The sequence below is a fragment of the Tauraco erythrolophus genome, chromosome 10, assembly GCF_009769465.1.
Source record: "Tauraco erythrolophus isolate bTauEry1 chromosome 10, bTauEry1.pri, whole genome shotgun sequence".
Taxonomy (NCBI): domain Eukaryota; kingdom Metazoa; phylum Chordata; class Aves; order Musophagiformes; family Musophagidae; genus Tauraco; species Tauraco erythrolophus.
In genome coordinates this window covers 17,322,337-17,344,066 of record NC_141474.1, presented here as the reverse complement: position 1 = coordinate 17,344,066, position 21,730 = coordinate 17,322,337, and the positions used below count along the sequence as shown (strand labels likewise).

The following is a 21,730-nucleotide window of genomic DNA, read 5'->3' as shown; positions in this document are numbered from 1 at the left end:
TTTATACACAGATATCACCTTATATGCACATAGGTACCACATCTACTTCAGTGTGACACTATATTTTGACATAGGTTTTTAGGCTAAAAGGTGTATCTATTATCTATCATAAGCACTTATGACAAATCTACATAACACTGAAAGGGAGATTACTGTTGCAAAAACACAGCACATCTCTGATGTAAAATATATACTCCTAAACTGAACAGTTTCTATTTACAGATTTAAATATTTAATTAAAGAAAATCCCTACAAAGAGAAATCTGAAAACAATATTGAAGCAAAATATGTGAGCATTTCTCAAAATGAATAAAATACATTCAATGTGTTCCTTGCACCTTTAAAAAAAATTATTTCTTTTGAAATTAACTCACTGAAAACTTTTGTGATCAGTTCTTTCTCCCTTTAGAAAATGTTTTATTCTTGTTATTATAAACCTACTACATTTAAAAGATCACAGAAAGTACTTTCCATTTCCTTACTCAATATATTTTCCAATATATTTGTAGTCAGAGTCAGTGCTGTCTAGAAATACTGCAGTTCTCTTGCGCATGGAAAATTGAATATAGCAAGAAAAGGACAAAAATAGTTGTTGATGTTAAAGAAGTCTGACCATAATATCCATAACTAAAATGAAGAAATTCTAGAGTAGATATTCAATCTCTTTTGGTTTTAACTGCCTAGTTGATCGTGAGCATTAACTAGTGTACAATGGAAAACATAAAAAACAGTCACTTGGTATGAAGTTCTCATGCACAGTCTACTTTACTGTACCCGAAGAAGCAGTATTTCCATTGAAAAACAGGAATACTTTGTGTTTCTGAGATAGCTTTACATATTAATTGTTGTAATACACAGAAGGACTAAGTATCATGCTCAAAGTCCTTGAACAATATAATTCCAAATGGCTGGCTCTTTGATCTTTGCTTTACAAAGAAGGCTTTCCTATTAAGGTCAGTAGCAAGATAGAAAAAAGAAAAAAATCAAATATAAAGCATTATGCATGCAAAACTGTGGACGAACTCTTAAAAGCTGAACTGAGACCACTGTTAGCATTTCCTCCCTGAACAAGTGCTTGAAATGTCACCCCTGAAGCACATTTGTGTGTGGCACACAACTTTGCAGAGACCAGAGGCTCCTGTGACCCCAGCCACTGCAGGAACAATGAGGGGAGTTTCTTCTCCTGATCTTACACAAAGTAGTCTTTGAATATTAATCTTGCTGTCTTCCCTACAGAATCTATGAAAGCTGTACGAGGCTGTTAACTATTCATACTGCCCCAGCAAAGCACTCCTCTAACATCTGCTGCGTGCCCTGACAGATCAGCCTTGAATGCAGCTGCAGTTCTGCCAGCTCCTCCCACAACAGCACAGAATGGAAAATGATCCCAAGTGGTCTACACTGAGCTTAAGTTTATACATATACATACACACACGCACACGGAGATACGAGGTATCTGCTTCCAAGCTGCCATGCAACACAATTCAAGCCATAAAATAACAGCCTCTGAGTAGTCTGTGGATAATTACCACACATGCTATCATTCGCCACTGCAGAGAACTTGGTTCCTGCTCCTGGCACTGCTATTGAACGTCTTGGAGCTCTCAGAGCCGCTGCTCTCACTGTCAGCAGCGCAGAGCCCCCAGCCTGGCCCTCTGCTCCACAGCACACTTCTCCTCCGCAGCAAACTAACTCTGTCACTGACTACTCAATGTACACGTTTACTTCCTCCCTTCACCAAAACGTATTTACTCTCTTCCATACCAGTTACCAACATCTGGGCTGGAACACAAAAGAACAGGGGATCCATTTCATCTGTCTTTGCCCACTACACTTTTCTTTTTTAGTTTCAGGGCTGCCTACTTACTTTGGAAAGGGATGGCAAGTGTCTGCAATCAATTAAAAACCTTACTAAACCAGCCAGCAAACAGCCAATTTACAGACTCAGTGCCTCTCTAATCTCCACAGGCTCCCTGTACGGAATCAGACAGGAGGATTGCCTGCAACACCCTCAGCAGAGGCTCTGGCCAGCACACTCTGGCCAGGCTGGTCAGATGAAGGCAGAAGATGGCACGCTGGGATCTGTAGTTTCTGTGGGCAGCACCTCCATTTTACAGACAAGGACAGACACCGCCTGCTCTATTTTGCACAACTTCAGTGTCATCCACAGGTTCTTGGCTAAATCAGACAAAAGTTTAGTATCCCAGCTTAAAATCATGAAGGGGGTTTTGTGAAAATGAGCACAGTTAATCAGGCGTCACTCTCCAAGGCAGGCGCCCTGGGCAGCAGCAGTTTGATTCAGCAGTAGAAGTCCCATCCCAAGCAGAGCCTGTCCTTCAGTCTGAGCTGGGGATAAACAAGGCGTTTAGGATTTTCCTCAGTCACTCTGATGGAGGGGCTTTTTCGTGTGTATTTTGCAGTTTACCAGCCCTTAACAGTACTCGGCCCCTGGAGGACACGCAGCTCAAGCCTGACACAATGCCATCACCTACGAGCACCAAACTGTGCACTTACGGTGTGCAGGGTACGTGCACTGGTGCGTACAGGCTACAAACTGCAGAGTCAGGCCTGAAACTTCAGCTTCTGCCAGGACAGGAGCAGTGTTACTGTCTGTAAACAGACTGTACATTTTCCAGTCTAATTATTGTTATGGCTAACTATTTTTTTTTCTTATTCAGCTAAGAAATGTGTTGAAATTACGCTCCCTCCAGGCTAGCACATCTGCCCTGGATTTACCCTGGTGGTACTGGATGCGTTTAGCTTATGATAAGCCTTCCTGACTTGCGCAATTGTATCTTATTGAAGCACGAGGAATTAAACTGACTTCTGCTGAAAAATGTGTACTAAGATCACTTTCACCGTGAGCAGTCCCGCTTTCTACAATCTGACAGCAATTATCACAGCAATCACTTTGCCATCTCTTTCACTACACAAATCAAAGCAAGAAGAACCACCCCACTTCTTGTGCCCCCTTCCTCCAAACTCTCATTCTGGACCCTTTAAGATCTCACTGTGCCTGCAGTATTTGATCAGCCACTCCTTTGAATCAACAGGACTCAGATGCACTTGGCCCTGACCCAGTTTGCTAGCTCACTCAGCTGCCTTTCATTTGCAGCTTCAAAAGTGATTTCAGAGACCCATGGCATCAGCAGCAGTCTTATTCTATGAAAGATCACCCTTCTCCAGATCTTTTTGTCCTCTGGCTTGCATTTTCTGTTTGCTGTAGCAACAGCTACAGCCTCCACTTTTAAAATGTTACATCTTCCAGTTTCAGATTTTTCTAACTTGAGTGAAGCTGAAAAGTAGACAATTACACAAATACTGCCATTAAATTCTGTATTGGTCACATAGCAAGGACCTACTTCATACGACAACCTATAGATTATGAGTAATACTAGCTCAGCTGGTATTCACTGAGACTCAGCTCACACTGGCAGCTGAGGGTACCTGACTAAAGCACTTGAGGAGTAAGAGATTTGTATGAAAAGCCTGAAACATCCATCAGCATACACTGTGGTTTCTGGAATGCAGGGATTCCATTGTTCACTCTGCAGAGCAGACCAGGTCCACATCCCACATGGTTTCCATAGTACTCCTTGCATGATTGCTGCAGTTCAAGAACTGACCCTCTCCCCGCCTCTGAACACTTGCATAACCCCCACACATACAAGCATATTCTTTCTTCTGCCAAGAATTTAAATCAAAATCAAATATGGTTTCAGCTGAGCTAGTTTGTAGCAGCCTTCTCAGAAAGTGTCTATTTTGGTTGCCTGCCAAGTTCCATTTTGTGTACTTATTCCTAATTAAATTGTGTTTTAACACATTCTAAAGATGATGCAAAGCTCTCCTATTTAGCTGCCTAGTTTGACTGGAGATGTGCAAATCAATAAACAAAATTTTATCTGTTTTTTGACATATCTAATTAAACGTTCATCTCTGCAACGCAGAGACCACTACTCCCATGTATACGTTCCAACTTTATACTAGCACTTTAATAAGCTAATAAATATATTTCTGAATGATTTTCTGGCATTAAAATCCAAGACTGGTGCCAAGTAGAACAAAAATCATGCAGGGGAATCCTGTACAAATTTGGCAGGATTTGGACAAAACCAACACCGGCATGTTCAGATTTTGGGGGACAAACCTCATGCTTCAGGAAATCAAATCATCAGACACAGGTGGTTAGGAAAGAATATTTTCTCCACAGAAGGTTTTTGGGTTGGTTTGTTTTTGGGTTTTTTTTAGCCAACTAGTTCAGCTATGCAGGAGTTTCTCTAGGAACATTGCTGAAGTACTACTAAAATAGGCTGCTGGTGCTAATAAATGTTGAGCCCATCAGTAATCGTTGGATGTTGACAAAATGTTGTATGGATTTCTATTTTTCCCTTCACTGAACTTCTTGAGAGACAACAATTAGTTTCAAAATATCTGGACCACTAGCTGCAAGGCAAATCAGTTCCAGTTGACTTTTACCAGCCTTTATTCTTATTGCTTTTGGTTTAGCCTAAACCTGAATGTTTGCTTTAGCCTGAACTCAGATGACATCTTCAGAGAACGAAAAAACCCAGTGAATTGCAGCAGGCCATTAGGTAAAGAACACTGACATCATCCCATACCTGAGAAAAAGAAAATTTAACCCTCAGTCATTCTGCACAATAGGGGAAAGTCTGCTCTCCCTGCAAAGTTCTTCTACTAACTATATATTTTCCAGAAAACAAACTTGAATAGAGATCAGTAGGGTATTAACCCTTCTGAACGGACTGCCTTGCTCCAAGAACATAGTGAAGAGAAGAGCTGTTGCTCTTGTGTTATCCATGGTTTATGACCAGCTCAGGTGGAACTTCCCTGCAGAAGACCTGCTGTGTGACCAGCAGCCAGCTAAGGGAAAGCATGAGCCAGAAGGTGCTGCAGAGGCTCATATTGTTAAGTTGTTCCAACACCACTCAGCTACAGAGCCACAGCGCAAACTCTACCCTAATACGGGCCTGTGAAATCCCTGAGGAGCTGGAGTCCTCTCCTACCTGCCCTAGGCCACCCGATGAATTTGGCATGTGGCTCACAGGGACAGGAAATCTTTTGCCTTGGGATGGAAAATACACAAGGACGTCAAACTGAGTCAACTTATCTTGGTGAGAAAAGCAATAACTCTTCGCCCAAAGTAGTCTGGATCCTTATACAAGCAAATACTGAAAAAAAAAAAATCTAATTCAGGTCTTTCCAGAAATTACCCCCTACCTCAGATTCTCCACTGCAGTCCTTTAGACGAAGACACCCGAACAATTACCATGAGTAGTTTATTCCTTTTAAAAGCCGAAGCTTTGACTCCTGTAAGATTCTGGGCAATCGCATCCACATTTTTGAGCATAAAATTATGGCACCATTAAAAGTTCCCTAAATTCAAGGTCCAGTCTTTAGACTTGCTCTTATTTCTCTGCCTTCTTCTTTCATATCACATCTCTTGGAAAATGAGAGGTATGTTTAAAGATTAAAATAAAAAACTTGATACTACAGCAAGACTTATTCTCAAAATCTAGATGTGCCTATCAATTCTGTTGGTTTTGTTTTGTTTTACCTTCTCCTACTTTAATATAGATGTTTCTTGATATTTTGAGTTCAGTGAAAGATGTTACTGCTCCAAATTCCTTCTGGGCCCACTGTAGCAGATGTTCATTTTTCTCAGGAAAAAGCTTTTCTTCCGTTTCTGCTGACAAGGAGAAATTTCCCTTCTCAAACTGAACAACGGAACCTAAAGACACCTGATGGGAATAGAAACATATTTTTAATGTGGTACACTTATCAGCACAGACAGGTAGCATGTTTAACCAATGTAATCTGTCACATCCAAATGCATTCACTGAAGATGATTACGGCTTATTTCCAACAATGCCTAAACTTCACGTTTTAACATCTGCATAATGATTCCTTTTTCTGAGACGTTTTTAAAAAATGAAGCACTCATCAGCCCAGCCGGGGTGCACGTGGCAGCTGACTAGCGGGCTCTGAGCCACCCTCCAAAGGTGCACTGCTGTCGAAGTGGTACGACAGTGCTGCAAGGGGAGCTGAACTGTGGGGCCGAGGGGAGGAATGGAAGACGAGGAAAACTAAGACAGGAGAGAGTAAGAAGAAGATGGTCCGAGGAACTGAAGGGAGAGAAGGATGTGAAGCTCTATAAAACTAGGAACTACTGAAGTAACTCTCAAATCAGAAAGAACATGAGTCCAAGCCCAGTGACACATAAAGGCCAACAGAGAAACACAGAGTAAGGAAAGAGAAAGGCTCAGAGAAAGGGAAGATATTTATGGTTGCTTTATTTCCAAGAAGCAAGGAAGTGCTTCAGTCTAACACATAAAGCAGACGAGTTATACATCTTTAGAAAAATCCTTATGAACACGATGCATTAGCTCAGGTCTTGACTGGAAAACGAAAATGTTGTTTAAAATAGTCAAAATGGAAAAACAGTAAGTAGAAGTGTAACGGGTTCTGTGGGAAAGTCTAAGATTTTCAAATACCACTTCATTGGAGTGGCAAAAGCATCATTCAAGAAAAGAAGGCGGCACAGGATCAGACCCTCTTTCAGATTGGGACCAGCTTTAACTTGTGTTGGTCTTGAGAGATAAATAAGTCATTCCAGATTTACTGCAAAGCAAGATCATCCCAATGGCAACCTTTTGGCTCTCCTGTCCCTGCAGAGGGATGTGGTTAACACTTCCAGAACATTCATCATCTCTCAAGAGGCCCCTACAGCAAGTGGTGAAAGAAGAGCATTCCCTCATCTGCCCAACACTTCACTGTCTCTTCCTTCGAGGTACTTGAGGACTGGGGCCTGCATGCCCTACCCAAGCTGGTCCTTCCATGAACGCTTTCACTAAGATCTAAAACATCAAATCAAGAATAACATGTGCTTGAGTGAGAAAGCACAGTAAGACAAACAAGCTTTCAGGTTTGAATGCATCAGTGAAGGTTTCTTTGGACACATTTCCTGTAGTAGTGTGTAAGCAGTGCTTGCTCAGATACAACACACAGCACCTACTTCCAGACTGCTGCAGTAGACAAGGCTTCAGGAAAGAAGGACCATTTTTTTGTGCTGTTCCCAGAGCAGCCCGGGCAGAAGCCTGAGTCACTCTGTGGCTCTCCTCCTCCTTCCCTTTCCCTGTCTTTCTACTAACCTAGATTTCTTTAATGGAACAAAAGGTTTTTTTGTCGGGTTTTTTTTTTTTTTCTCCACTGGAAAATCCAAAACTACTAATGATGATGATCAGAAGAGTGAAAAACACATCATTACAATTTCTAACTTGTCTTGAATATTATTTACATGCTGTAGCAGGATAATGGTCATAAGTATCTCTCTAACCTTTTAAACAACAAAATATATCAATACCAATTATTTAACAGAGATTACCTGAAGTCAGGTTCCAATCACAGAAATTAACAAACAGCAACCATTACCTTTCCTGGAGCTACTGTTCCCAGTACTATTTCAGGATGTTATATATCCCTTTGTTTAGCACCTACAAATATTTGCCAAAAGTAGACACATAAATCACATCCTTTGGCACGTGAAAAGAATTTCAAAAGTTCTTCCATGTGCCTCCAGCTATTATGTGAGCATTTATTACGCACATATCACATACTGTCCTCCAAGAGAATGCCCATGTAATTCAGAGTTCAATTCGACCAGACCTGTCACAAAAAAGCACCTTAGGAACCCTTTTGCCAGAAGTTTTCAAAGTTTAAACATCTGTTTCAGTTCTGAATAATCTTCCTTATTTGTTGTTTTTCATATGACTACTGTGAAACATTTTCTTTAAATGAAAAAAGTCTTTATTCAGTGTAACACAATACACCATATTCTCTCAATACTCTCATACTTCTCAAATTAGAAAGCAAACTGTCATTAGAGAAAATCCACCACCCCCAAATCTACAATGCTAGGAAAAGAGAGCACCACAGCGTAGTGATTTTCTTTAAAATGTATTTAGCAAATAGCATTCACTTCAGACTTCTACCACTTAGAAGCAGCTACATCATAGATGGATTTTATAGGACATCTTTACAATGCTCCTAACACATCAAATTTTATAATTCGCACTGTTTTATAGGATGATGCTGACATAGCACAAAACAAGTCATGCAGGGATCGCATACGGAGCACCTCTTAGCAATCCTGTCTTTTATATCTCAGACGCATGGGACATCTTTGCAGAGCTCTGGCCAAAGTAGAAAAGTCTCCTGTGCATAAAAATTGCAAGATTTAGGGACTTAACCAGTGATTGTTTTGCAGGGATATTGAATAGATGTTGGTGTTCCACTCTGAGGAACAAACCTCCTTAACTACCTCAAAAACGCTACAGTTTATCCATTAAGTACAGTAAGTGCTTCTCATTTCACAATGTTTCTGGTGTTTTTTATGGTCAGTATCAGAGCAAAGAAATATCTGTGTAACCTTTTAAGACATCTGAGGAACTGAGAAAGTGAGAGAAAATACTATTCCTTCTAAATACTGACCAAAGAAATGCATTAGTTTGCAATAACACATTTTCATTGCATTTTTCATTTGTAATTAGAAATATTTAAATGTCTGCTAACGCAGAATCAATGAACTCCTAAGTTACTGAGTTACTCAAAGTTACTGAGTCCTACTAGGGAGGAACCAACAGACAGAAAGCAGAACAACTAAAGTGCCTGGTGCAAGCATCCTCACTAAACGATCATACAGTAAACATCTTTAAATAAACATGAAGCTTACAATCATTTATATTTTTAATCACACACTAAAGTCTATTTGAAATGCTGGTTCCACTACCAGGTTTTAGAAAGGACTGCAGAGTTCTGCTGTGCCTGCCAATGTTGGGATTTTTACTACATGGACCTAAGGCAAAGTTAAGTGAGCCAAGCACGTTATTTTTTCTGGAAAGAATTCATACTCTTCCAAAAAAGGCAACCATCACTGTTTCAACACCTGCTTTGAACATTAACTGCTTACTCTTCAGGACAAACCAAAAGCAGCTCTTTCTAACGTACTTAGGATAAGACAGAGCATTAAAAACAAAGAATGTTTTAAATATTTGGGAATATATCAACAATTCTTATCTGGGCACTCATTACACAGCCGACTGGGTGATTAAGAAACTGCTGCCACATACACTTTTATCTCCTCACTTCATCTCCTTCAGTGGTTACTTTCAGAGGCTGCAGAGTGGAAAAAGTGCCCTAGCTCTATTTCTTCCTGTTGTTGTGAGGACATTTGAAGTGACTGCACCAGAAACATCCTCTGCTGATGAGTTCACCTACGTGCCCTGTCACATTTCTGAGGCTAAATAAGGAACTTCCAAGCCTGATGTGGAAAACCAGTTTGCAAGACCAAAAGATACTGGCCGTGGCCACTAACCACAGCAAGGACCGTGGTTCAAAGGGCTCTTCTGCAGTCAGAGGAAATGAGGATCAAGTACAGTATTTTGCTACCAAAACCTGAGTCAAAGAACAAAACATGTTTAGGAACATATTTTGACAACACACACTACGACCCTGCTGACCATTGGGGTAGACAGGGACTGTGATTGAGGAAAGGAAACATATACCTCTCATGCTGGGAAAAAAAAACAAAGGCCTTTATATGTCCCTTAAGAAAACTTTCCAGTCTTAAAAAAACTGCCCTTGCAAGGCTGCCATGGTAGTTTGGACATCAGCTGCATGGCAGAAGCGCCAAATGCGTAAGTTACTATTCTTCAGAAGGAACTACTCTTCAGAATCAACCAAGTCATCTCAAATATATACACTGGCAAGCGTGAACACTGCGCACTCTCCAAATAGCATCTTCTGTTTCCTATTTTACCTATTTCCTTCTGTCCTTTTAAATGTTTATTGCTTTTTTTTTTTCTTTTAACCTGATCCAGGAGGGATATTTACTTTGTTTGCTTAATGATGTTTTAAGTATATAACATAGTTATAATTCAGAACTCCCAAGTAGGAAGCAAGCTTATAATTTAGCCTTGAGAGAGGGGTAGGCACCTTTGGGAAATGACTCAGAATACAAAGTTAAGTGTCCACAGCTACACAGCATGAAATAATCCCTCCCCTCACAGGAACAGCTACAGCTACACCACTACCCACCAAGGCCCCTTCAGCACAAGTGACCAAAGCCACCCATAAAGCCAAGATTGAGGCAAATATACCAATAGAAGAAAAGCATCCTCCTCCACATTTTTATCTGAGCTATACAGTATCAGACCTGTGGTGGAACATGTAGGAGGGGAGTAAAACTGCTCAGAATAAAATTTAAAAACTTGAACCAACTTTCAGAGCAGCCCACATGGGGTTCAGACTCAGCTGGTGGTTTTTGGACCCCTTACAGAGGAAAAGTAAAGCCATGGATGGAAAACTATCAGGTATTCGGAAACTCAAAAAATAGATCCTGATTGTTCATAAATCCACATACAACATACAGTAATCACCAAGAGAACAATTGTCTTTGGTAAGTGACTAAGAAACATGATGCTTTTGAAATGACATGCAACATTTGTGAATCATCTACCAGCTTTGCGTAGTCATTACCAGCCACAGATGAATGATGCTTTCAGGCAGTAGAAAAATTTTTCATTTTCTATTTAGTGTTCTCAAGATCACGTACAGTCATCACAAAATTCCACTTCCAGGTTTCACATTTTTGAAAACAAACACGTAAAAGAAACAGCATTATCTTAATTACATTTCAGATTTTAATTCTGCTTCCTAGGAGATCCTCAGTTTGTCAACCACCGAAGATCTTTATAGGAATTAAGGCCACTCAACACTTTCTCAAGATGAAAGTAGAATCTTGTGGGATCAGTCTCTCGCATATCTTTAGATACCTAGAAAGAAGATTCTGAGATTTTTCCATCAAAGACGAAACTCTGTCAAAGCACGTGCAACTTTTAAAACCCCCATGGAACAGTTATTAGAATGATAAAAAGGAAACAAACAAAATCTGTGTAAAGGGGAAACCTGTTGCCAAAGTTTAGGGCTCAGTGGGGGGGTTTATTAACACGGGTAACTGTCCACTCATCTCACATTAACCTAACAGCATCTTAATAGACTCAATGTAACACTCATTTGATCTGAACAAAATAAGGTAGCAGAAGCTTTTCCAGGGATTCTGTTTCAAGTTAGATTCAATTTAGTGGAAGAAGAGAAGGGGAGAACTAAAGCATATCTATGCAACTGCAGCTATAGTTTCCACTGGAATCGATGACTCAGTAACACAACCTGTTATGATTTATTATCTCCACGTCACTAACACCAGTAGTCTGCCAAAAGCCGCTGTCTGCTTCTGTAAACTTCCACTAGCTAAACCTCTTGTTTACCAAAGAAAGGAAGGAGCTGTGACCATACAGAAGAGAAAAGACCATCACAGATGCCTGTTCCAGGCTTTCGGTCTCCTGGCAAGACGGTCTGGGAACACACCTCAACCACTATGCACCAGAATGTTGCTTCTCTCCTTGCTCTTGCAGCCTGGTTTACCTTAAAGCTCAAGCCTTCCTAACCATCTGCCTCCTTTGCTCTGAGAGTGATAGGTCTGGGCTCCTAGGAAGACCGTGAAAAGGAAGAGCACTCAGGATCAGCCAGTGGCAGCAGTAAGACCAGCATAAGATCAAAGAGGCAGCAGCATCCAGTTCTGGCCCATCCACACTCCTAACACAAAGTTTTGGCTGGAGTGGTGATCCGTGAAGACAGTCCACTCTCAAAGCTGAAAGAAACACCAAGCAGTGAAGCCTGAGTTTTGAGAGGTGGCTTAAATCACCCAGGACAGGAGGGGATCTAGTACCAACTATGTGATAATCTTAGCAAACCAGGCTCCAAAGAAGTGCAGGACTTGAAAGTCCCATGAAAGGAGAAACCAAGGCACACAGACCTGCCTTGCTTCCTCTCAAATTTACTGGCAAGTTGGTATTTTTGAATTATTTCTGCCCAAACCAAAGCGCTCACAGTGAAAGCAGAGGACAGCTACACATCATAAAATTACCCTATTTTGGGACATCACACCACCACATATAGACATTTTTTACCATACACTGCATATTTGCTTCATGTACTATATCTTGCTTCCTAAGTCAGAAATATCACTTCTCTTCTGTAACGCCTTCCCAGAGCAAGCTTTGAATGAAAAAAACCCCACAACTTAGATATTTAAAGACACCTTACTAGGGTTATGGTACTCTGAAACTCCTTTTACTGAATGTGGACAATGCATCATTTTCAAACATGTATTTACCACTCTATCATTTTCTGCCATTCCTACTTCTGAAAAAATTCTTCCACTCTATTGCCAAGAACATAAGAACAACCACCATACGTAGCCTAAGATTCCCCTGATATTTCTAGGTGTAAAGACTTACACAGACTTTAGAAAAGCAGGATTTTGCAGGGGGTTGAATCAGGCAAGGAGACAAGGTCTCCAGGGAAATTTACTATTGTGAAAAGCATAATAAGAGTTACTGTTTACTAAACACTGTTTTTAATTAGACACTTAGTTATTTTCACATTCTTTCAAAAGGCAAGGAAATGGTGTGGGGAGGGGAAGGGGGAATATGAACTCTGCCAAGTGGAAAAGGGCAACTACAGGATTATTTCCAGCTCCTGAGTAGAAGAATGATGAGATTTACCAAAAAAAAACAAAGCCAGGATTCTATAGAAATGTAAACGTACTTTTAAATTCCTCTTCACACTGTTACACAACACTGAAAATCTACTGCTATTACTTTGAATAGTGAAAGGTCACTATTTATACCAAATTTATCACTAGTCATGCGTTTCCTATCCTTCCTCACTCTTCTCTTAGCAGAGCACTGTGCACATCTGGGTCTGTTTAACCGGTGATTGGAAATTTAGCCTCCTGACTTCCCGTTAAATACTAGGCACAGGAAAACAAATAGCACTTGTTTTTCAGTGAGTTTTGACAGTCATCCAAAATCTAGTGCAAACCATAGAAAAGCCTGTGGTTTGGTGGCAAAGACCCAAAATATGTGAACCATATTTTCATGAAGTGAAAGGAGTAAACCAGCTATTGGCTGAAGTAATAAGAACATGGCTTTTTTCTTCTTAGAAATACAGAAATTATTCATAATTAAACTCTTCATTCTATCACTTATTCTTCTTTAAAGCTTTTCTTTTCAAATCTCATGCCGAAAGCATGTGACCTGGTTTTGTATTTATCATTAGTGCTGTTGCTTCCTCCATTTTACTAACTTAACACACACATTCAGTCCTTTTAAAGGGGTTCTTGTGAATAAGGGTACTGGCTTGCATAAGTGCTTTCTCATCCATAACTCTTATTCAATCACGTGAATAACTAACCCAGAGAAAGAGCTGAAGCATCACATCTTAAATCAAATACTATTTAAAACCTCATATGTAGATATTTCAGGGTGTTTTTGACCTATTCTAACAGTGATTTCTGCCAAGAAATCACAAAAGGATTGGGTCCCTTCTTTCATTAATTTAATTCTCACTACTTTCACTTGCCAACTAAAGACATTCCTAGGCTATAAAAGCAATTGAGAAAGCTATCAAATCTAAAGAAAAAAAATCACTTGCTGAGTAGCACCTATAAAACCCTCTTTCTGACCAGTTTCATAAAACTTCTGGTTTTCTGCCAAGACATGTTTGCAATAAACTGCTTTTAGGGAAGGAGATAAGTAATGACTTGATGGAAAGGGAGGAAATTATTTTGTTATATGAAAACTTAAAATTGGGGTGGTGGGAGAGATCTGGTAAGGTTTTCCTGCATGATTGACCTGCAACAACATCACAGGCAAAGCATTTTCTACAGGTATTGCCTAGCTTACGTAAAAGCGTGATCTGTTGTAATCTAACCAGCCTAATCATCAGCAAAGATGTCCTCCAACTTCCTCTCCCACTTTACTCTCCCTTTACGATATAATTTTGGCATTTATTTCCTGCTGAGAAAAAAAAAAATTTTGCACAGATGCCAAGTATTCCCCTTGCTGAACTGAGCAGACCTTCCCATCCATGCACTGCTCTTCTGATTGATGAGGGGGCTGATGGTCCAGCCCAGGAACATCTGAACAGAAAATACCCATTCCCAAACTTTTGTATTTTTGTGACATGTAAAAATATCCAATCAGACTAATATGACTAGATACACTAGCAATCAAAGCGGTGATTTTCAAAAACTTAGGTCAGGCAAAGTTCATGCACTAACCCATTTCAGGAATTTTCAGACTGAAATGCCAGGATACTTAGGTGTATTTATTTTTAACACGCTGAGAATAATCGCAAGACTTACTTTACTAAAATCACAATAATTTTCCCAGCACCACCTACTTAACACATCAAGATATATATAACTCATGTAGAATCTGAAAATAACCCTGTCTATGACAAATGTATTGTTACCACCACACCATGTAGTCACCATACATTCACTTTTCTCTCTCACACATAGAAATTTATGTCAGGTTTTTATCAAGATGCCAACATTTTTTCTGAAGACTGTTCACTAGTGTTCTCTCTGGTTTATAGACAGGGAAAGGTGCCCTGAGAAGCAAAATGACAATAGAGCAAGGCAACAGACTAGTAAAGAACAACTCCCTTTAGCACCTGTGCCCTGTCTCACATGACTTCCTCCAAAGTATTGTCACTCCCTAAGTGTCATCAAAACACAACATTAAAGAAATCCTGATGCTAACATAACGTGATCTTTGGTTTGGCTGGAGCACGCTATTTAATTTTAATGGTAATTTATTCCACTGTGAGGTTTAGCCACCAGTAGTTATTTTGTGAAAATGAAACTGTGAGCTTCCTCCCTGAAGATAAAGCATGTGACACGTCACTATGCTGAGTGAAGCTATGTTCATCACATGTAAGTGCATCACAGGTATACATGAAATTTACATTTTTATTCTTCATCAAGAAGGTATTTTGTGCTTCCCCCTATACTATAATCATATACCCAAAGGCTATATTTTCTCCCCCATTCATTTTAAACTTCTGCCTAATGGAGGACCAGGCCCAGGGCAAAAATCCAAGCTTGAACTGTATGAGAAGTCAAACTCCAGCTCAACTCAGTAGCACTGTATTTTCCTGGTCTTTTTGGATATGTGCTGACACAAGCTTTAAATCTTTTCATCCTTTAAATAAAGCAATCTGGGGCAGCTTAGCTTTAGTGGAAACTCAAACAATTAATTCACCAAGTGAAGGTAGCAGACCATCTTCTTAATGAGGACACTGAGAACACACAGCCCTGACTCTACCCTCTGCTCCAATATAAACATTTAAGCTCAGTGTGCCTTAGTTTCTCCATCTGTACAATGATACTAACAGCATTTTACAGAGTGCTCTGATTCATCATCTGCTCATCTCCTGGAGTTATCTTCTTTGTTAGAGATAACCCTGGATCTTCTAATACAATTAATTTGTTGGTTTTGGTGGGTTTATTTATTTATTTATTTATTCAAACACACCTCCCTGTAACAGTTTAAGAACTTTATTATGATGCTTTACAGGGAAAAAAACAATAGCTAGTAATAAAAAGATATAAACAGCTAGGACTTCACTAATGGTTTCACAATCCTTTAACTACAAACTTTGACATGGCTCTAGGGGTGTTGTCTTTATCAGCAGTAAGTCCCAGAAGTTGCCATTTAAACTTCTTTACACTACTTACCTTTATAACCAATCAATGAAACAGTGCAACTCATACTTTACATACAGTATATTAACAAAACTGTGAATGAATGTATTGTATGAAAAGTCTGAAGGAGAAGCTGGAAAGTCAATGATTATCCTGCTCGAGGCTTCCATAGAGACAGACACAATAGTTATGACACGCCTATGGTATGCGTGACAGACTTCCGTTTTGAGCATAGAATTCCTGGGAATTCTATGCTCAAATAAATAAAAGAAATAAAAGTGTTTTTTTTAATTTTAAATCTTTTATGATTCAAAATACTCTGTTTTCTGGCTTGGCTATACATTTAAGAAGAATGAACAAGACAGAGCTGTACAAGTACTTGGATAAGCCAAGTATTTTCAAACAAGGGCCAAGGAAGCGAGCTCTGCACTTCACAGCCCTTAGAGCTGCGATTTACACTCCTAGGCTTAATTCTCTGAAACTTACTGAAGACTGAGGCAGGGAGCCTCTCTGCTACTAGAGTAGGAGCAGTATGTCATCTGCCGCACAACTCACCTGAAACAAGAACCCTTGATTCTGCAAAGGGATATCCTCCTCTAGGCCAGAGGCAGTCCCAGGGATCGCAAACTGGCATGGCCCAACACAGGCGGACAGCTGTGCTGCAAAACTAGAGTCCCTAGATTTCTTTTTGGTGTACTGCACTTGCCCACAGGTGCTGCTAGGACATCCTCAGCATCTGCCAGATTTTCTGTGCTGTGTGATTCTGTGCCCTTTTTTCAGAAAGCTTTTGGGAGAACAATGTATTTGTCCTTACAAACAGAGTGGAACTGTGGCAAAACAATGGACGATTACCACAGTTTAAGTTGCTCAGTCTGTAGCCTCATGGTTTATCATCCCAAGCTGCACTAGCTATTGAGAAACTGGTACATGATAAGTGGGAAGGCTGATGAGCCCATGATAAGAGATTGAAGTTAGCTTATGTTTGCAGCAAAAATATTGCCTTAGAGAGAGAACACAGATAACAAAGCTCTGGATCGAGAGGGACTGCAGGGACTAAACTGGGAGAGGTAACGGTAGATTGGTATCCTGGCATTTTTCGTTACGCAATCTCATTCTTCAAGCTCTTTCCAGAAATGAAAAGTATGAAACCTTAACACAGTGGAAGGAAGAATACATAAATTATGTGGCACTTGAAGAGATCCAAATGAAGAGATCCATTACAGAGAGCTATTCAGACGTTTAAACGTGATTAGGGATGGGTCAACATTGAGAGTCTGTTCACTCCTTGCAACAGCAAGGCAAGCTCCCGTATCTGCACAGCTTATCACAGAACCATAAAACATCAGGCTGGAAGGGACCTCAAGGACCATGTGGTCCAACCTTTCTTGGCAAAAAGCACAGTCTAGACAAGATGGTCCAGTGCCCTGTCAAGCTGAATCTTAAAAGTGTCCATTGTAGTTATGGGGAGCATTGTAACCCCAGAGCCACAGACACATGCTGGGAAGACGGTGTGAGGCACCACAACTTTCAGCTCTGACCATGACCAGCAGAGCCTGAGAGGCTGCAGTACTCAGGAGGTGTTCGAATCTCAACAATGGAGAATCAAACCTGTATCATCTACCAGGTAATCCTGCCCCACCTGAGAGGCAGCCCACACCTTCCAGCAGCATTAGTGGCCAGGTTTACTGTGGCAGCTCCTGAGGTCAGACAATTTCTTGTTTGGCATGAATCGTGAGTGCTGCTGCTCACATTTTCAAGGCTGTTTTTGTAACCAGGAGAGTTTGAAACAGTTTTCTGAAGCAAACACTTAGCTAATGGTAGTTTTGGCAGCTGAGGCCTCAGGCACATTCCTATTGTTCTATGCCTTAATGCAGCCTGCTGAAGCCCTGCTGAGCCAAACCAAGCAAGCACAGCACGATCACAGTCAGAACACCGGCACAATCTGCTGAGTGGAAATGGATGGCTCTCAGCACAGCACCTCTTCACTCCCAGAAGCAAGGCAAGGGGAAAGGGAAAAGCCAGGAGGAGGAAGAGAAGGGAAGGGAGAGCTGAACACAAACTAGCTGACATGAAATGGGAGTGATGTAGCAATTGGAGGGGGAGATAAAAACTAAACTCAAAGTAGGTCCAAGACTTGATTAACTGAGGAAAGGCACTGCTTCTTTTAGCCAGAAGAGGAATGAGGACTCATCGTACTGTTCATCATCTTGTTCCTCAGTCAGTTTCTGAGCAGACCTGAACTGTATTGGTTGCATTAAGGACATACACCAGGAATGGTCAACAAGAAGATAACAGTCAAGAGCCTCTAACACAGTAATGAGAAAACCTAAGATTGTGAACACCTTAGAATACAAACAAGCCCATGTTCTTTGCACCAATGAGTAACACACTGTACTGGAAACAGGATGGAGTCCTTTGAACTTCAAAATATCAAGGGTACACCTACTCTTGCACCCTGACGCAGAAAAAAAAAAAAACATTCCCAGAAAGCTTTTGGTGTCCAGCAAATGATAGGACTCTTGGTGCTCTTAATGGTGTCACCACCATATCAGGTCAACTGAGAGAGTAGTGTTCCTTCCCAGTGTGCTAATGCTGCAGCACTGTCCCATCTTCCCCTCCTGCAGAGGCACAGTGACACCATTAAGCTCCTATTGGGTACTGCAGAAAGAGTCATGCCTACCACTGTCAGCTGTGCTGGAGGTGCAAAATTAAACCCTATAAGGACACAGCTAAAATTAGTCAAGTTTAGTTCTGCAATTAGAGTTGAATATAGTAAAAGCTTCAACTTTAATAAAGATGACTCATGATTAGACATGACGTCATGCATTAAAAATGTAATCCAAACAAGTTGTCTGTTTCACTACAAATAGCAAACTTGAATGTCCTGGCAAACCATAAGGACATGATTTACAAATACTAGGTAATATTTGGATCCAACATTATAAGCAGTGCTCCAATCTTTCTGAGAAATAAAAATGACTTCATTCTGGGTTTAGCTCAGTCATTTCAATAGACCAAGCTTCATTAGAGACAAACTGTAATTGTATATATTGAGCTCAATACATATAAATTTTTGTTTTGGTCACAGACCACACAGCTAGCGTCCACCCATAGTATTTCCCATTCCTTTGAGGTTTTTTTGCATTGTGGCAGTATTAAACTTCTGATCAGGACTGGTGACCTGTTATAACCTCACAGCTTTTTGAACTGGAATGCCTGCTAGTGTTAATAACTATACAATACGCAGATTCTGAAAAAGCAGTTTTGGTTTCTTTTCCTTGAATTCACATAACAAGCAATTGGGTACCTTTTCCAAACTGCTTTGCTCTGCCACCTAACTGTTCCCCAGAGCCCTACACAGCAATTTGACCTCCTGTTAATTTGTTTTTTTTAATGTGTGTTTAAAAACTTTCCAAATGGATGCTATTAACTCTACGTCTTGTGTGACAAGTAGCTATGATATAGAGCAGACCAGAGGACTGTGTATACTTACAAAGAAAACTCTTCGGATTCCAGGTGCCAGTCTTTCTGTTTTCAGCTTCCAGACTAGAGGCAAAGGCGAGTTGAGAAGAAACACCAGAGATTTCTGGTGAATATGCACCGATGAAATCGGATTCAAATGTAAGGTGACCTACAGAGAAACATAGAAATACATGAATACTTCCTCGTAAGTTTCAAACCCAAAATGGAATTTGAAAGAATCAATCAAAGGTCATTTATATATATATGACGGCTTCCAGCATTCAGACCTCTTGACTCAAGATTATAGACTAATCAACTTTCAAAAAAAAAAAAAAATCAGTCAACAGAGCACAGATAATATAAAGAATGAAATAGTTAACATTTGTGCTCTATGCTTCCAAAGCACTGCTAAAGTGTTTAAGAAAATCTTGGCAAATGCTGATGAAAAATAGCTTATCCAAAAGGTCAAACCACTAAGCTGAGAGCTGGAGAACAAGATGATAAAAAGAACTGCAAAGCAAACGCCGATTTCTGGTTTCTAGATGGTATCCTACAAAGCTGGCTTAGAGTACAAACCTCATCTGCTGATGCCATTAAGGCATAAATCTAACCTGCAAAACAAATAAAACTAAACAAACAAAAAAAACAAGAGGAACAAATCCAGAAACACAAGCAAGCACTACAGCAGTTTATGGAAGGAATTCCAAAAGAAACTTTAACATACACTAGGGAAAAAAAATGCCTGTCTTCAGGGACTAGAAGGATATATGGGGAAAGCGATCCCAGGAAAGTGAATATCACAGAAGTGAGGAAACCTGTTAGAAGTGATTTTTAAGCAACCAGTTTGTAGTTGCTGGAAGCCCCTCCTGACCAGCTCCTCATGTCCCAGCGCTGCCCTTCTAGAAAGGGGTCAATGTGGGGCAAAACCTCAACCAAATGCATGACAGAGAACAGTCTGTCAGTTTTTAGCATGTAGCAACTTGTAATTGAAATCAGTATTTTTGCAGTATCCTAATAAGCTTTTTAAGCAGTCAACATTCGGCTTGACAGTTCATCCTGCTTCAGAAGAAAAAAGCTTTACTGTGCAATGGAGAGATGATGTATCGCACAGACTAAACGGGCTGCTGATGTCTCACAATGGAGGGTGGCAGGTGGGTTTCCTGACAGACAATTACAGCACTTTCCAGAAAAGGTACAGAGAGAGCAAACACAAACACAACCCCAATTTGAGTGGTGGCACACAAAAACAAGCACAGAGGTAATTCAGAATTAATTCTGTCTCCTGGTAGAGAATTTCAAAGGAAATCTGAAACAAGGAAGCCACTATGCATAGTTTATTGCATTATTCTTATATAGTGGTAAGCACCAGTTGGTTTATGATTAAAGTAAACGCAGATTCATCTGGCAAAACACCTAGACGAAACCTAGAGACCAAACTGCACATTAGGTATTCATTACTGTTTAAAATCTTTAGAAAAGAGAAAGTTAGAGCTTTTTTTATTATTTTTTCTCTTCTTTATTTTTCTCCCTGCCCACGGCAAAGTGAAAGGTTCACCACCACTGCAAAGTGTAAGTCAAACCTCGGTCTCAGGTCTGACAGATACCTGGAGGACAGCAGAACGACCTTTTCATGCTACTCAAGAACTTGCGAAAAAGCTAGCAAACAACCGGCTGTGTCACCACGCCAGTCAACAAGCAGATCGTTACATGCAGAATTTACCGGATTCTTAAAAGCCACTGCATAAACGTGTCTCAATTCCCCATAGTGAAAGAGATGTCAAGCCCCATAAGTACAGCTCTATCTTCATCTTTGTTATGTGTGATTAAAGCTTGTTGGAAAACAGGTATTAAAAGAATAATTCCGTATTTGGACTAAACTGAAATGGCTTTAAAGAACGAGCACCTCTCTCTGGCAGCCGGGCAGGAGGACTGGCTGTATTCAGGCACTTCCAAAAGAAAACGTTAGGTACCACAGATTACCACGTCTTCTGGAGACCACATTTCTCTCCATTTTCTGCCTCAAAAGAATAAAATACCTCATTTTAAGAAACTGCAGGGTGTTAGCACTCTAAGATTATGACTGGCATTTGAAGTTTCTGTCATTAGTCTCCCCCCATGAGGGATGACAGAGATTTCAAATGCCAGGCATGATCTTAGTTATAAAAACTGCTTTACAGTATCAGGCTATAGAGTCGAAATAATTCAGTTAGCTAAAAATAGGAGAGAAGATGAAATTATTTGTTTTACAAGCCTCTCACTTGGTTGTTCTGTCTAGAAATGGAGAGGCGAAAGTGGAAAAGAAAAAGGTGTTTAGAACTGCTATTAAATTCATGGCTATTAAAAAGCTTTCATTAATTCTTGTGGTTTTTAAGCTGTAATCACAGCTAATTCGTAATAAGCTGTTTAAACTATTAAATATAATCACCTTGTTCTGGGGTTACGTTTTCTTACAAAGCAATAAAGATACTGTAATCTAAGTTTACAAAAGTAGCCCAGTTATATCTTTTGCAGTCCTGATCTGGCAAATAGGAGTTCAAATTTTATTCTGCTATTTTTTTCAGCTCCAAGTGGCATAAAGTGCATTTAATTTTAAACTCCCTAAACTTCAAAGTGTCAAAATCTACTACACTAAATGGA

General features: G+C 40.1%; 1 protein-coding gene across 1 annotated transcript in view; it reads right to left on the bottom strand.

Moving 5' to 3' along the window:
- Positions 1–21,730, bottom strand: part of TGFBR3 (transforming growth factor beta receptor 3) — a 107,266-nt gene that overhangs the window by 28,907 nt on the left and 56,629 nt on the right. The window contains exons 3-4 of the mRNA XM_086617629.1: positions 19,125–19,262; positions 5,576–5,759 (exon numbers count right to left, since the gene is read on the bottom strand). Coding sequence (XP_086473755.1) covers positions 5,576–5,759; positions 19,125–19,262 — 322 coding nt within the window. The remainder of the gene's footprint in view (positions 1–5,575; positions 5,760–19,124; positions 19,263–21,730) is intronic.